Source organism: Entelurus aequoreus, linkage group LG09 (genome assembly GCF_033978785.1).
Source record: "Entelurus aequoreus isolate RoL-2023_Sb linkage group LG09, RoL_Eaeq_v1.1, whole genome shotgun sequence".
Lineage (NCBI taxonomy): Eukaryota > Metazoa > Chordata > Actinopteri > Syngnathiformes > Syngnathidae > Entelurus > Entelurus aequoreus.
Window position 1 is genome coordinate 68576599 of NC_084739.1, and position 19262 is coordinate 68595860.

Sequence of the window (19262 nt, forward strand, 5' to 3'; positions counted from 1 at the left end):
ATATCGTTCAAAAGTTTGGGGTCACCCAAACAATTTTGTGGAATAGCCTTCATTTCTAAGAACAAGAATAGACTGTCGAGTTTCAGATGAAAGTTCTCTTTTTCTGGCCATTTTGAGCGTTTAATTGACCCCACTAATGTGATGCTCCAGAAACTCAATCTGCTCAAAGGAAGGTCAGTTTTGTAGCTTCTGTAACGAGCTAGACTGTTTTCAGATGTGTGAACATGATTGCACAAGGGTTTTCTAATCATCAATTAGCCTTCTGAGCCAATGAGCAAACACATTGTACCATTAGAACACTGGAGTGATAGTTGCTGGAAATGGGCCTCTATACACCTATGTAGATATTGCACCAAAAACCAGACATTTGCAGCTAGAATAGTCATTTACCACATTAGCAATGTATAGAGTGTATTTCTTTAAAGTTAAGACTAGTTTAAAGTTATCTTCATTGAAAAGTACAGTGCTTTTCCTTCAAAAATAAGGACATTTCAATGTGACCCCAAACTTTTGAACGGTAGTGTATATACAAATCCCGTTTCCACATGAGTTGGGAAATTGAGTTAGATGTAAATATAAACGGAATACAATGATTTGCAAATCATTTTCAACCCATATTCAGTTGAATATGCTACAAAGACAACATATTTGAAGTTGGGAAAGGTGGCAATAAATACTGATAAAGTTGAGGAATGCTCATCAAAGACTTATTTGGAACATCCCACAGGTGAACAAGCAAATTGGGAACAGGTGGGTGCCCTGATTGGGTACAAAAGTAGATTCCATGAAATGCTCAGTCGTTCACAAACAAGGACGGGGCGGGGGTCACCACTTTGTCGACAAATGCCTGAGCAAATTGTTGAACAGTTTAAGAAAAACCTTTCTCAACCAGCTATTGCAAGGAATTAAGTAACACCATAGATGTTACTATAGTTAAAATAATTCAAATGAAAAAATAAATTAAACACATTTATTCAAGAGATGTGTTCCAATACCCCTCAGTAATAGTCAGGTAACACCTTGTATTTATTCATACGATTCTCTTGTGGTTCATTTTACCATTTTTTTAATTGAAATCTAGGGGTATGCTGACAAAAAAAAAAGGCCCAATGGCCCACACCAAAAATATTAAAACCAATATTTTCATGGACAAGGAAGCCTAACAAGGTAACCAAGAGATGAGAAACAAATTGGATGATAGATAATTATTTTTAGTGTATTTTACAGCTGATTTAAGACATGGGTCAAAACCAACCCGTTAACATGGTAATAGAAAGCTAACACAAGAGGAAGGTTAAAAAATGTGTCTCCTCAGTTCCCAAACGTTTACTGAGTGTTGTTAAAGGGAAAGGCCATGTAACACAGTGGTGAACATGCCCTTTCCCAACTACTTTGGCACGTGTTGCAGCCATGAAATTCTAAGTTAATGATTATTTGCAAAAAAAAAAATAAAGTTTATGAGTTTGAACATCAAATATGTTGTCTTTGTAGTGCGTTCAATTGAATATGGCTTGAAAAGGATTTGCAAATCATTGTGTTCCGTTTATATTTACATCTAACACAATTTCCCAACTCATATGGAAACGGGGTTTGTAATTTAGTCCTTCAATAAAATAGTGAACATACTAGACAACTTGTCTTTTAGTAGTAAGTAAACAAACAAAGACTCCTAATTAGTCTGCTGACGTATGCAGTAACATATTGTGTCATTTATACACCTATTATTTTCTACACATTATGAGGGACAAACTGTAAAAATTTATATTTAATGCACTTGTTCATTTACTGTTAATATCTGCTTATTTTCTGTTTTAACATGTTCTATCAAAATATTGGTATGGAGACTAGGCTAACCGAAAGTGATCAGATGAAGGTGTTTCCATGCTTATTTAGAGCCAAACTATGTGATAAATCGGACTAATTTAGTGCATGGACACGTGCAGAGTGTAACACTCTTTAGCAAGGGAGATGTTGTTTTTCTCTGTATTCAAAATAAAGTACACATCTTTTCTTTAACGTCCTCTCATTTCCTGAGTACGTGCTCACCGTCCTCAGCCAGCGTCTGTTAGATGTTGAAGGAGGCCTCGTCGTACATACCAAGCCACGATGTGTCACACGCTTCCCGCAGTAAACACTCTCGTTTGTTTCGATGCTGACAAGTGGGAATTATCTTCACACATCTCATTCACATTCATGGCTGAGGTCTCAACCTCCAGTCATCCTCTCATGCACATGTGACTAGGGTTGCAAAATTCCGGGAATATTGAAAGTTGGAAACTTTCCATGGGAGTTAATGGGAAATTAACGGGAATAAACATTGAATGCAACATGCTAGATCTTGCAGCATGATTGTTAGCTAAAACAACCTGATTTCATGCAAATTCAGTAGAATTTCAACCCTGCACTGTGCATTCCTCCATCACATGCCCAGATAATTCCCAGCATGCTACACACTACAGCAGGGCTATTGAGGCCACACTAGTATTTGAGCCCAAGGACTTCATCCAGTCAGGTAAGTGTTGATGATATTACTGGGGTAAATATATTTGATCTATGGTATTTAAGTGTAATAGAGGTGTAATTGCTGGTTACTGTATGACTGTAGACTACTCCAGCAGACTGCCATTAAAGCTAGCTAGCTCTTCCTGTATTTGTTAAATTATTTTGGGGCCAATATCTCTAGCTAGCTAGGTTTATGTACCACCACGGTCTCATAATGAACCGAAAATATGTCTCCGTTAGCCGTGATGCTAATTTTCTCTATGTTAAATCCCATTCATATATGCTAACAACGTTAGCGATCCGAATTGAACTTTTTTGTGATCTGTAAAGTTCAACTAGCAAATACTAAATCAAAACATGCAGTTTCCTCTGCTAGCCATTCTGTTGTCATACAAGAATGTAGCTTATAGTTTGATTTAGCATGCTGATTGACTGTTCATTTATTCATCTAGCCTATTTCTATTCATTTGTCCATCAGTCAAATATTTTTAAAAGACTACTCCACTTGTCTAGCTGACTATTTATATCTGTGTGTGGCATTGCATTAGTCTTTTACAAGCTTCTCATCTTATTCTACAGAATAAGATGGACGGTGTCCAACTTTGAATAATCCAAAAATGGTCAATATTTCCAAACTTCCCGAGCTTAACTTCCCGTGGTAAATTTCTAGAAAGTTTCCGGAAATTTATTGGAAACTTTACACCTCTTTGCAACCTTAACTGTGTCACATGTCACAAACTTCCCGAGCTTAACTTCCCGTGGTAAATTTCCGGAAAGTTTCCTGAAATTTACCGGAAACTTTCCACCCCTTTGCAACCCTAACCGTGTCAAAAGTGTAGGGTTGCAAAGGGGTGGAAACTTTCCGGAAACTTTCCGGAAATGTACCACTTAATCTTAAATTAAGCTCGGGAAGTTTGTGACATGTGACACAGTTAGGGTTGCAAAGGGGTGGAAAGTTTCCGGTAAATTTCCGGAAACTTTCCGGAAATTTACCACAGGAAGTTAAGCTCGGGAAGTTTGTGACATGTGACAGTTAGGGTTTCAAAGGGGTGGAAAGTTTCCGGTAAATTTCCGTAAACTCTCCAGAAATTTACCACGGGAAGTTGAGCTCGGGAAGTTTGGAAATATTGACCATTTTTGGATTATTCAAAGTTGGACAGCATCCATGGGAATTAATGGGGAATTAACGGGAATTAATGAAAATTAACAGGGAATTTTGGGGTAATTTATACTAACCATCATATACAGACATAAATATAAACATTTAGCGCATATCATTATGTCAAGATAATGGCACTAGCATTCACTTCATTTAAGAATATTTTTCAACATATTGAGCAAAAAGGTCTGTTTTTTTTCTACCAAGAAAAGTGCACTTGTTATTAGTGAGAATATACTTATTTTAAGCTATTTTTGGGTTCATTGAGGTTAGCTAATTTTACTTGTTTTGGAAAGTCTTGACAAGCCGAATTTTTTTGTTCTATTGGCAGATAATTTTGCTTGCCGTATTTTTCGGACTATAAGTCGCAGTTTTTTTCATAGTTTGGCCGGGGGTGCGACTTATACTCAGGAGCGACTTATGTGTGAAATTATTAACACATTAGCGTAAAATATCAAATAATACTATTTATCTCATTCACGTAAGAGAGTAGACGTATAAGATTTCCGTGTTTCCCACACATTCATTTATTTGTGGCGGCCCGCCACGAAAGAATTAATTTTTTTTTTTTTTGTCCTGTCCAGCTTCTCAGGCAAATCATATAGTTGATGTAGATGCCCATATCGGCTGTTCAGATTTACTTTACTTTACAAAAGAGAAGTGTAGGATCAAGATTTTTGGAGCTCTTTGTTCAGTGGATCAGATGTTTGATGAAGCTTTGTGTCTATCTACCACCACTACTGTTTTCTGTTTATTTGTTACTGACTGTGGCAGGACACCTCTGCCTCTGTTTCACTTTATGTTGCTGGTAAATAATATGGTTGTAGTAGTAGGCTAAGGTTAAATTATTTAGTATGCACTAATTAAAGGGGCAGAGCTTTAAGAGACATTTTAGCTTTTATATTTTTATAAGATATATTTTTTGTAAGAACCACAATTAATAAATATATTTCAGTGAATAACTTGTTGTTCAAATCTGTATATAAATATGTACATAAAGTGTTGTAATTATATTATAAAATGGATGGATGGATGGATGGACGTTTAAAACAAAACTGTTATTATTAATTAGTAAGTACACATTTTTTTAGCCTTTTTAGAGAAAATCATATCATTGTAGTAAATTATGCAAATTACTTGATGATGTCATAGTGACCACGCCCATAGCCACGCCCCCACCCCCACAGGTATCTTGGCAGTTTATGGTAAACACTGGATTTCATGGGATTTAGCGATTAGGAGTGACAGATTGATTGGTAAACTTATAGCATGTTCTATATGTTGTAGTTATTTGAATGACTCTTACCATAATATGTTACGTTAACATACCAGTTGGTTATTTATGCCTCATATAACGTACACTTATTCAGCCTGTTTTTCACTATTATTTAGACATTTTAAATTGCCTTTCAAATGTCTATACTTGGTGTTGGCTTTTATCAAATACATTTCCCCAAAAAATGCGACTTATACTCCAGTGCGACTTGTATATGTTGTTTTCCTTCTTTATTATGCATTTTCGGCCGGTGCGACTTATACTCCGAAAAATACGGTAGTTCACATAAAATACCCCTAATTTCTGTTTTTTTTTTTTCTTGTTTTTGAACACTGACTTTTTGCAGTGTAGACACAGTACTATCTGATAATGAAGCTGCCGGCACAATCAAACATGACCTGATTGCCTTCAGCACATACAATTAAGCCCTTTTTCGCTCCTTTAGGAGGAGATTTTGATGAGATTGACAGAAGCCATGAAGAAACGTTGCGATGTGGCGGCGGTAGGGACAACGAGGCGTTCAAGTAAACCACCTTGTTAATGCAATGGCACTTGTCTGCTGGTGTGTGTGTGTGTGCGTGTGTTTGTGTGAGTTTGCAGCGACCGGCTCAGACAGCTGGCGTCGTCCTCGCCCATGCAGGTTCAGTAGCGAGCTGTCACTTCCAGCGCGATGGATGGCCTATAAATAACTGCGGTGCGAGCGTACAAACACGGCAGTCGATGCTGCGTTCAAACAGATGTTGCCGAGCCAAAAAGGAAGGTGGCGTCGGATCAAGCCCAACATAAGACGTGGAAGCTGGAAATGTAAAGTGATGGGCTTCGCTTGATTTGGTCTCGACTTTATCCGATGTTGATACTTCGTGCAGTGTTCACCAAAGTGATCATTTTATTGTATTTTGAGTAATATCTCAGGCATCTCGGAGGCGGGTTTGGGCTCGTTATTTCTTCAAACTAAAGTGAGGGACTCGCACTTTCAGCTTACGTGCGAGAACTCATCTTTCTCTGCAATGAACCGCAGCTCCCCCAGCACAGGCAGCACTTGTGCAGGCCCACACAACACCATGAAACCATTACCGTATTTTTCAGACTATAAGGCGCACTTAAAATCCTTTCATTTTCTCAAAAATCGACGGTGCGCCTTATAACCCGGTGCGCCTAATGTACGGGATCATTCTGGTTGCACTTACTGACCTCGAAGCTATTTTATTTGGAACATGGTGTAATGATAAGTGTGACCAGTAGATGGCAGTCACACACAAGATATACGTGTAGACTGCAATACGATGGCAGTCACACATAAGAGATACGTGTATCTCTTATGTGTATATTATGTGTGACTGCCATCATATTGCAGTCTACACGTATCTCTTATGTGTGACTGCCATCATATTGCAGTCTACATGTATCTCCTATGTGTGACTGCCATCATATTGCAGTCTACACGTATCTCTTATGTGTGACTGCCATCATATTGCAGTCTACATGTATCTCCTATGTGTGACTGCCATCATATTGCAGTCTACATGTATCTCCTATGTGCTATTTTATTTGGAACATGGTGTAATGATAAGTGTGACCAGTAGATGGCAGTCACACACAAGATATACGTGTAGACTGCAATACGATGGCAGTCACACATAAGAGATACGTGTAGACTGCAATATGATGGCAGTCACACATAAGAGATGTGTATAGACTGCACTATGATGGCGACTGCCATCATATTGCAGTCTACACGTATATCTTGTGTGTGACTGCCATCTACTGGTCACACTTATCATTACACCATGTTCCAAATAAAATAGCACATAGGAGATACATGTAGACTGCAATATGATGGCAGTCACACATAAGAGATACGTGTAGACTGCATTATGATGGCAGTCACACATAGGAGATACATGTAGACTGCAATATGATGGCAGTCACACATAAGAGATACGTGTAGACTGCAATATGATGGCAGTCACACATAGGAGATACATGTAGACTGCAATATGATGGCAGTCACACATAAGAGATACGTGTAGGCTGCAATATGATGGCAGTCACACATAAGAGATACGTGTAGACTGCAATATGATGGCAGTCACACATAGGAGATACATGTAGACTGCAATATGATGGCAGTCACACATAAGAGATACGTGCAGACTGCAATATGATGGCAGTCACACATAATATATGTGTGTAGACTGCAATATTTATGGCAGTCACACATAATATATACATGTAGACTGCAATATGATGGCAGTCACACATAAGAGATGCGTGTAGACTGCAATATGATGGCAGTCACACATAAGACATACGTGTAGACTGCAATATGATGGCAGTCACACATAATATATACGTGTAGACTGCAATATGAAGGCAGTCACACATAATATATACGTGTAGACTGCAATATGATGGCAGTCACACATAAAAGATACGAGTAGACTGCAATATGATGGCAGTCACACATAAGAGATACGTGTAGACTGCAATATGATGGCAGTCACACATAAGAGATATGTGTAGACTGTACTAGGATGGCAGTCACACATAGGAGATACATGTAGACTGCAATATGATGGCAGTCACACATAAGAGATACGTGTAGACTGCAATATGATGGCAGTAACACATAAGAGATACGTGCAGACTGCAATTTGATGGCAGTCACACATAAGAGATACGTGTAGACTGCAATATGATGGCAGTCACACATAAGAGATACGTGTAGACTGCAATATGATGGCAGTAACACATAAGAGACACGTGCACACTGCAATTTGATGGCAGTCACACATAAGAGATATGTGTAGACTGCAATATGACTCAAGTAAACAACACCAACATGTTATATGTTCCATTGAAAATATAGAATATTACACACGGCGCTCAAAAATCAATCAAAATGTTTTAGTAGGACTTTGGTAAGCTATGAAGCCACACCGCTTGATGGATTGTACTGTGCTTCAACATTGGAGTATTATTATGGTGTGTGTATAAGGTAAGACATATTATTTGGCATTTTGTTTCACAATATTATGCAAAAGCAACTTTTCTTACCTTTTGGCACCTGCTGATGTGTATTTGGGATCTGCATAAGTCCTGAAAATTTGAAAATAAGCTTCTTCTTTTTCTGTATTTTCTTGTTATGTGACATTCATCCTCCGCTGTTGCCATTTCTAATATAAAGTAGTGCAAAGTTCTTACTTATATCTGTCAGTAAACTCGCCATGAAAGCACTAAAACATACCGGTGTAGTGAGTTTACATTATTCACCCAAGGAACTTTAGTTATTACAGAGTTCCGGTCGGACGATTTTTCACGGGACACATTTCCGGTGTTGTTGTTTACGGATGAGGAGATGCTGCTCCGTTATTGATTGAAGTATAGTCGGAATGTCATTAAAACAGTTAGCGCCATCTTTTGACACTTGTTCCACTCCCGTCCTTGCACGCTACACCGCTACGACAAAGATGACGGGGAGAAGACGTTGTCGAAGTGGAGGCACGTAAATAAGACCCGCCCACAAAACGGCGCATCCTAAAGCGACTGTCAGAGTTTGTTGATCTAGTGATGCAGGCAGACAGTATAATTATAATGGGGGATTTTAATATCCACATGAATACCCCATCATTTGAGGTGCTTACTTTGAGGTCTGTCACACCACTACCTCTCTATATCTGGCTGTTATCTATTCGCCCCGCGGGCCCTATTAGGACTTTATCAGGGATAATGCCGAGTTTGTTGTTTGAAGTAAAGTCTGAATGTCATTAAAACATTTAGCGCCATCTTTTGACACTTCTTCCACTCTCGTCCTTGCACGCTACACCGCTACAACAAAGATGACGGGGAGAAGACGCTGTCGAAGTGGAGGCACGTAAACAAGACCCGCCCACAAAACGGTGCATCCTGAAGCGACTGTCAGAGTTTGTTGATGTAGTTATGCACGCAGATAGTATAATTATAATGGGGGATTTTAATATCCACATGAATACCCCATCATTTGAGGTGCTTACTATGAGGTCTGTACCTCGCTAGTCACCTGTGCTACAATAATGGGGGTGTGTGGAGAGATTTTAGTCAATATTGTATCTGCTACACAAGTTGTACACGGACTACTCTAAAGTATATGTCATTTTACCTTCTGTATCATTCTGCCTTGACAAGATGGACGTGATGGAAAGGTTGAGGGCTGCACTCACCATGCACGCCATCCTCCGGGAGGTCGACGTCCAGCATGAGGTCATCATCGTCCTGGGGTCCTGGGGGGTGCAGGTTGTTCAGGGTGTCCTGGGAATCATAAACAAACAAAATAGAAGGCTCATTGCAGGACAATTATTGGGCTTCAAAATATTTATGTACAAAGTATATCTTTTGCAGCCTCCGTTTTTAGCGTCACAGTTTAGCATCAAACTGATGATTTGCATTCAGGTATTTGGCGTGTCGTATATTTAGTAATATTTCTAATTCTTTTTTTTATCTGGTGTGTTTGTGGCCCACTAGAGGGAGCCATTGTACCACCAGTGGCACTCACACCACATTTTGAGAAGCAAGTCAACTATTTTATGGGTTCTTAACCGTTTTGATCTCGGGTCCCAAGTTTTCGTTAATCACAAACATTACTATCAAGGCTTAGGTCAGGCTGATTACGAAAACAAATACAATAAAAAATAATAAAAAATAAATTAGCATTATATATGTATACAGTATATATATCTGTTTGTATTCTTTTATTTTATTTCTGATTATTATTATTAATAATGTATTATTATTTATTTTCTTTTTTTTAAATCTTTTTTCTTCATTTAATTGATGTATTTGTAAATACTAATTTGTTTCTCTGCTGTTTCTTTCTTTTTTTGTGGGGGGGGTGGTATGGTTGGGATATAAACAAAAAAATATATTTGGAAATTTAGGGCAGACAACAGATATATGATGTATGTGAATATGATGTAATGGATAGAATGTCTGATGCTGCATGTCAATAAAAAGAAAATGAAAAAAATAAATTAAAATATATTAACACAATTACACAGTGCTAAAATAAATACATTCTAACTAAATGTATAATAATAAATAATAACAATGTATATGTTTCTTAAATAAATTGTCAATCAAATTTAAGTGCACCACTTTAGTCATAATTTTTGCGCTCAAAAAACTTCTCTATGACTTATGTTTTTAGATATATTCACTACTGCCACAAGTGGTGGAAAAGTGTATTACAACTGCATACCACAGCTGGTATTTTTTGGCAGTGCTGTAGGGGGCGCTGGCGGCCCAACAATTGGTTAAGAAACAATGCACTAGTTCACCTTCAGTAAAGAAATTATAAAAAACAAATTAAAAAAACGTGTAGAAAAACAACTTCTTCCAGATAATTATTTCGTTGCCACATTCCCAAAATATACTCATCTGTAATATATAGATGAGTATATTTTAGTATAGTATATAAATGACGAAAAATATTGACATACAATTAATTAAAAAATAAAAATAAAATATATTAACACACAATTACACATTGCTAAAATAAATACATTCTAACTAAATTTATAATAATAAATAACAACAATATATATGTTTCTTAAATAAATTGTCAATCAAATGTAAGTGCACCACTTTGGTCATAATTTTTGCGCTCAAAAAACTTCTCTATGACTTCTGGTTTTAGATATCATCATTACTGCCACAGGTGGTGGAGAAGTGTATTACAACTGCGTACCACAGCTGGTATTTTTTGGCAGTGCTGTAGGGGGCGCTGGTGGCCCAACAATTGGTTAAGAAACAATGCACTAGTTCACCTTCAGTAAAAAAATTAATTAAAAAAACGTCTAGACTCTAGACGTTTTTTTAATTAACTGTTAATTAATTAACAGGGGTCCCCAAACTACGGCCCGCCAGCGTCCCCGCGTAAAGTCCCAAGTATTAAAAAAAATTAAAAACAATTTTTATTTTTTGATTTTTTTGTATCTGTCTTTTCTTATCCACTTTGTACCGCTTGCTACTCACGGTGTCTCCTATCCGCCCAGGCAAATCATATAAATCATATAAAAATGCATTTTCTCATCGATAACGTGACATCATCGCGCGCGCGGAAAGTGCGCTATATATATATATATATATATATATATATATATATATATATATATATATATATATATATATATGTATATATATATATATATATATATATATATATATATATATATATATAAATATATATGTATATATATATATATATATATATATATATATATATATATATATATATATATATATATATATATATATATATATATATATATATATATATATATATATATATATATATATATATATATATATATATATATATAAACAACTTCTTCCAGATAATTATTCAGTTGCCAAGTGCCTGAAAGGTGTAAAATATGACATTAGACTAAGACAAACTTTATTGATCCACAAGGGAAATTGTTAACAAAATAATAATAATAAAAATAATAAAATAAATATAATGTATATTATAATTTGTTTTTATTTTTTTAAACTTTGACTAACTTTATTAAGTGATTAAAAAAAAAAAAAAGCAAGAAAGGTTGAGAATAATACCAAAAATAAAGTAAAATGAAGGAACCACTCTTTCAGGCGCATCAAAGAAAAATTGAAAAATATATATATATATTATACATTATATTTATTTTATTATTATGGCATTGATTATGGAGTGGATTAACAAATGCTTGCCATGTATGTGTCTTAGACTTAGACAAACTTTAATGATCCACAAGGGAAATTGTTCCACACAGTAGCTCAGTTACAAAAGATAGAAAGTGTAAGGATGGAAAGGACAATGCAGGTATAAAATAGACTAAAAATGTACCGTAGTAGTAATATAAAATATAACATATGTAATATGTACATCATATATGTACAGTATATGATATATACTGATATATTATATTATATGTTTATATCATATATCTGACACTCAGGCCACATGTAATATGGAAGCACTAAAAAGCAACAGACTTTGGGGTTGCATTCCAAATAAATATACTCATCTATAGACTTTGCAGAAAGGAAGTGCTTCTTTATTTGTCAATGCCAGCTCTGCAAGGTGCATCATGGAAAATGCTATCATGAGCTCCAGTAGCCCACTCAGTAATTTTGCACAGAGGTGTACTAATGCAGATAGAGCCAAATATAGATGCACACACACACACACACACACACACACACACACACACACACAGAATACATTTAAGTTCAGATACTTTTAGGTGTGTTGTTGTGGATGCAGAGTGCCCCCGTGTGGACAAAGCATGTTATTACAGTGTAGTTGAAAACCTGCTATGGACCTGCAGTCCAGTCCTGATTAAACAAAACTTCCATTTGAACCTTAAGGTTGTTCTTGCTGTATAAAAAGCAAGATCTATAAACTAATGAGGAATGTAACGATTCCAAAAGCTCAAGTACACCACGTGATGCACTAATCTGGCACATACACATGCACATACTAAATGGCACTAATCGCATACACATGGTTACACTGCAATCTCACATTAGTAATCATTTACATTCTGTCAATTAGCAAATAATAATAATACTAATCATATATTTTATTTGTAAAAGCACTTTACATTGAGCAAACAACCTCAAAGTGCTACAGTGTATTTCAAAAAATAATAATAATAATAATAATTTTAGAAAAAACAACAACAACGCTACAACGACAAATAGCTGCCCCCAACAAGTAAATTAAATAGTAAAATAAAAAATAAAAACTATAACAGCCTAATAGCTAGAACTAGCACACATAAACCTAAAAAAAAAAAAAAAAAATTTTAAAAGAAGGGTTTTTAAGCCTTTTTAAAAGCATCCACAGTCTGTGGTGCCCTCAGGTGGTCAGGGAGAGCGTTCCACAGACTGGGAGCGGCAATAGTGACAAAAGGTGTATCTTTGTCGTCTAAATTGTTTTAAATTGATATTTGAGGAGCTAGAGCTACAAAATAATGCTATTTCCATAATATTATTTTAATGATATATGACGGAATTTGATAAACCAGCTAATTGTTTTTTATTTTGAAAAATACCTTCTAACCTATATTTGTCTATGGAGCTGTACGTCCACAGCACAGGCCTGGGCAATTATTTTCACTTGGGGGGGGGGGGGAAATGTGTCTGGGGGCTGATATATCTATTTTTAGGAACACTAATACAAAACCTCACGATAATGTCTGACAGAATGCTAAAAACGCTATGACAGACTGCCTTAAAAAACGGAATGGAATTGTACATTTATTTTAAGTAAATGAGACACCCAGAATGTACATGAAAATAAAGAATGTTGGATTTAAAATCTTAACTATGAAGGATAAAACACTGAATATTGACAACATATGAACATCACACCCCCTCTCCATACACATATTTTACAATCAAGCCAAACGCAACAACAATGCAACAAACACAGCGAAATAAAAACGTGAATTAGATTACCATAGTGACTAATTAAATTACCATAGCAACTCATTAAATGACCATAGTAACTCATTAGATCACCATAGTAACTCTTTAGATCAGGGGTCCCCAAACTTTTTGACTCGGGGGCCGCATTGGGTTAAAACAATTTGGCCGGGGGCCGGGCTGTATATATATATATAAATATAAATATATATAAATATATATATATATATATATATATATATATATATATATATATATATATATATATATATATATATATATATATAAATATATATTTATATATATATATATATATATATATATTTATAATATTATATATATATATATATATATATATATATATATATATATATATATATATATATATATATATTTATATATATATATATATATATATATATATATATATATATATATATATTTATATATATATATATATATATATATATATATATATATATATATATATATATATTTATATATATATATATATATATTTATATATATATATATATATATATATATATATATATATATATATATATATATATATATATATTTATATATATATATATATATATATATATATATATATATATATATATATATTATATATATATATATATATATATATATATATATATAAATAAATATATATATATATATATACATATATATATATATAAATATATATATATATATATATATATATATATATATATATAAATATATGTATATATATATATATATATATATATATATTTATAAATATATAAATATATATAAATATAAATATATATATATATATATATATATATATATACATATACATATATATATATATATATATATATATATATATATATATATATATATATATATATATATATAAATATATATTTATATATATATATATATATATATATATATATAAATATATATTTATATATATATATATATATATATATATATATATATATATATATATATAAATATATATATATATATATATATATAAATATATATATATATAAATAAATATATATATATATACATATATATATATATATAAATATATATATATATATATATATATATATGTATATATATATATATATATAAATATATAAATATATATATTTATAAATATATAAATATATATATTTATAAATATATAAATATATATATATATATATATATATAAATATATAAATATATATATTTATAAATATATAAATATATATATTTATAAATATATAAATATATATATATATATATATATATATATATATATATATATATATATATATATATATATATATATATATACATATATATATATATATATATATATATATATATATATATATATATATATATATATATATATATATATATACATATATATTAGGGCTGGGAATCTTTGGGTGTCCCACGATTCGATTAAAAATCGATTCTTGGGGTCACGATTCGATTCAGAATCGATTTTTTTTTTTTCAATTCAACACGATTCTCGATTCAAAAACGATTTAAATTTTTTTTTTTTTTTTTATGAAAACAATACACAACAATACCATAATAATGCAATACGATTTCAAAACAAAACCCGACCCAGCAACATTAAGAATAGCAATAAACAGAGCAATTGAGGACACACAAACATGACACGGAACAATCTAAAAGTAGTGAGACAAAAATGAGTATTATCAACAACATCATCAATATTAGTAACAATTTCAACATAGCAGTGATTAAAAATCCCTCATTGATATTATCATTACAAACATTAATAAAAAAAAAAAATACAAAAAATGAACAATAGTGTCACAGTGGCTTACACTTGCATCGCATCTCATAAACTAAATGTCTAATGATAATGTCAATGAGGGATTTTTAATCACTGCTAGGTTGAAATTGTAACTAATATTGATACTGTTGTTGATAATATTCATTTTTGTTTCACTACTTTTGGTTTGCTCTGTGTCATGTTTGTGTCTCCTCTCAGTTGCTCTGTTTATTGCAGTTCTGAGTGTTGCTGGGTCAGGTTTGGTTTTGGAATTGGATTGCATTGTTATGGTATTGCTGTGTATTGTTTTGTTGGATTGATTGATTTAAAAAAAAAAAAAAAATTCATTAAAAAAAAAATCAAAAAAATAATAGATTTTTTAAAAATGAGAATCGATTCTGAATCGCACAACGTGAGAATCGTGATTCGAATTCGAATCGATTTTTTCCCACACCCCTAATATATATATATAGTGCACTTTCCGTGCGCGCGATGATGTCACGTTATCGATGAGAAAATGCATTTTTAGACAATATGATTTGACTGAGCGGCTAGGAGACACCGTGAGTAGCAAGCGGTACAAAGTGGATAAAAAAAGACAGAAAAAATAATAATAATAAAATTAAAAAAAAAAAAAAATTTTTTTTTTTTTTTTTTTAATACTTGGGACTTCACGCGGGCCTGATTTTGGACGCTGGTGGGCCGGATTCGGCATTAGATGACCATAGTAACTCATTAGATGACCATAGTAACTCACTAGATGACCACTAGATGACCATAATAACTCATTAGATGACCATAGTAATTCATTAGATCACCATAGTAACTCATTAGATCACCATAGTAACTAATTAGATCACCATAGTAACTCATTAGATGACCATAGTAACTAATTAGATAACCATAGTAACTAATTAGATGACCACAGTAACTCATTAGATGACCCTAGTAACTAGTATATGATGCAGATTCCAAGCATGGAAAGACTTAGTATAGTTGAAGACTTCTGGTCATTAGAAAACATGAGTGCACATCATAATGGCAGCTACACTTTACATCTTAAAGATGTCAAATAATGATTTGGGAATGTCCGACGAGCCAGATTAAAAAGCTTACTTTACCCAGGTCTGATATAGCACATGCTACTAGTACTACAAAGACAACTAAGGCTGATTACTAATATTATGCAATGTCTAAGCTGGCTTTCTGGAAAGCTCTTTATGTTTGGCCGAGATCAGACGCCATGGTACATGAAGGCAGAGCACCAAAGGCTACAAAAGCTCAGTCGCTGGCTGGGACGCCATTCCTCTCGGGGATATAACCTAGTGAGCAAGTACAGGAAATGAGCAGTAGTCGCTAGCAAATGAAGATGGAGATGACACCATCATCACACCATAATGGAAACTGGGACAACCACCAATTTGGTTTATTTCGGGAATCATCCACGCGTGATCTAGTAGTTTAACTTTCTGTGTTAAGATGTCAAGTTTCACTATAAAACATCCCATTAATTAAACCTGGTTTTGGATCATGGTGGTTAAATGTAGAGATTCTGCAGACAGTCTTTCATGGAGGACTACATTACACATTGTTTCTTTCAATGACACTTTTAACCAAACTATGTGGATCTCTCCACTCCATAAAAGTGCAGGTGGGAACAGAGTAGTGTTGTAACGATACCAATATTTTGGTACCGGTACTTTTCTAACTGAAGGGGACCACAAAAAATTGGCATTATTGGCTTTATTTGAACAAAAAATCTTAGGGTACATGAAACATATGTTTATTATTGTAATCTAGTCCTTAAATAAAATAGTGAACATACTAGACAACTTGTCTTTTAGTAGTAAGTAAACAAACAAAGACTCCTAATTAGTCTGCTGACGTATGCAGTAACATATTGTGTCATTTATACACCTATTATTTTGTCCTTTGATTTTAGCCCCCTTAAAACCCTCCTGTGTTACTGAACACAGGAGGGTTTTAAGGGCTAAAATCAAAGGATTTAAATCTTGAAGATGTGGAATATCAGTATCAGCATTGGAATGACCGATACTGCCCCTGTAACTAGTTGGTATTGATACACCCAATACCCAATAATGACAATGTTTTTTATAGAGATGTCCGATAATATCGGCCTGCCGATATTATCGGCCGATATATGCGTTAAAATGTAATATCGGAAATTATCGGTATCTGTTTTTTTATTATCGGTATCGGTTTTTTTTTTTTTTTTTTTTTTGTTTTTGTTTTTTTTTTAAATTAAATCAACATAAAAAACACAAGATACACTTACAATTAGTGCACCAACCCAAAAAACCTCCCTCCCCCATTTACACTCATTTACACAAAAGGGTTGTTTCTTTCTGTTATTAATATTCTGCTTCTTACATTATATATCAATATATATCAATACAGTCTGCAAGGGATACAGTCCGTAAGCACACATGATTGTGCGTGCTGCTGCTCCACTAATAGTACTAACCTTTAACACTTCATTTTACTCATTTTCATTCATTACTAGTTTCTATGTAACTGTTTTTATATTGTTGTACTTTCTTTTTTATTCAAGAAAATGTTTTTAATTTATTTATCTTATTTTACAAAAAAATTTTAAAAGTACATTATCTTCACCATACCTGGTTGTCCAAATTAGGCATAATAATGTGTTAATTCCACGACTGCATATATCGGTTGATATCGGTATCGGTAATTAAAGAGTTGAACAATATCGGAATATCGGATATCGGCAAAAAGCCATTATCGGACATCCCTATTTTTTTACCATTTAGCAAATATATTAAAACTAAAAACCTTAAAAAACACATGTACATAAGTTAGGGTTGTTCCGATACCGATATTTTAGTACCGGTACCAATTATTACCAGTATTTCAAAACTTTTCGGTACTTTTCTAAATAAAGGGGACCACAAAAAATGTCATTATTGTCTTTATTTGAACAAAAAATCTTAGTGTACATGAAACATATGTTTATAATTGTCATTTAGTCCTTCAATAAAATAGTGAACATACTAGACAAATTGTCTTTCAGTAGTAAGTAAACAAACAAAGACTCCTAATTAGTCTGCTGACATATGCAGTAACAAATTGTGTCATTTATACACCTATTAATTTGTAAACATTATGAGGGACAAACTGTAAAAAATTATTATTAATCTACTTGTTCATTTACTGTTAATATCTGCTTATTTTCTGTTTTAACATGTTCTATCTACACTTCTGTTCAAATGTAATAATCACTTATTCTTCTCTTCTTTGATACTTTACATTAGTTTTGGATGATACCACACATTTAGGTATGGATCCGATACCAAGTAGGTACAGGATCTGGTGTATCGACTAGATACGCTCTTGTACTTGGTATCATTACAGTGGATGTCAAGTGGAGATCTCCCCATGGCATTCGTTTAAATTCAGGGGTGCTAGCTTGCTGTTAGCAGTGAGCTATTGTATCCTCCTACGGTGTGTAGTGAAGCATGTTTAGCTATTCCTCGTCCTCCAGTGATAATGTTATTTGTAAAAAAACATACTTTATTTTTCGCCATGGAGACAAGGATTAGTGATATAGAAGTAGCTAAAACACTGCAGACTGCGGATGGATGTTAGCTGCTGTTTTGGCAGCTACAGTATTTAGACAATAATGTTTGCGGGTTCAGTGAATATTAAATCTATACAAGCTGTACACTGACTTCACTAAAGTATATCCATGTTAACGTCCTGAAATAACCGTCACTACTGAAGAAAACAATCGTAAAAATGCTTGCTGAAAAGTGATCGGTGCACTTACTTTCAGGGGATAAAGTACGTCAAGCTCAATGGGACGCACCATGCTGCTGAGCTCGGAGTCATCATAGAGATCACACGGATGTGTCCCGGGCCCTCCGAGGGGTTCCAGACCTTCTTCATCCCACATGTAGGTGCCCCCAGAGCTGTCGGAAGGTGACAGCTCCAAGGATGAAGCCTGGCAGAGATCAGCCTCCACTGGAGACCTCACAAGTGGTCCCTGGGAGTCCTGCATAGGGCTCTCTTCATTGTGGTCTGCACAACAA

General features: G+C 33.7%; 2 protein-coding genes across 8 annotated transcripts in view; both read right to left on the reverse strand.

Moving 5' to 3' along the window:
- Nucleotides 1-19262, reverse strand: part of LOC133657656 (glutamate receptor ionotropic, delta-1-like) — a 1080304-nt gene that overhangs the window by 376662 nt on the left and 684380 nt on the right. The window lies entirely within an intron of this gene.
- Nucleotides 1-19262, reverse strand: part of LOC133657655 (serine-rich coiled-coil domain-containing protein 2-like) — a 137642-nt gene that overhangs the window by 89373 nt on the left and 29007 nt on the right. For 6 of the 7 annotated variants that reach the window (XM_062059237.1, XM_062059238.1, XM_062059236.1 and 3 more), the window contains 2 exons: nt 19001-19251; nt 9137-9224 (listed from right to left, as the gene is read on the reverse strand). In XM_062059237.1, coding sequence (XP_061915221.1) covers nt 9137-9224; nt 19001-19251 — 339 coding nt within the window. The remainder of the gene's footprint in view (nt 1-9136; nt 9225-19000; nt 19252-19262) is intronic. The other variant, XM_062059239.1, reaches the window with a different exon arrangement.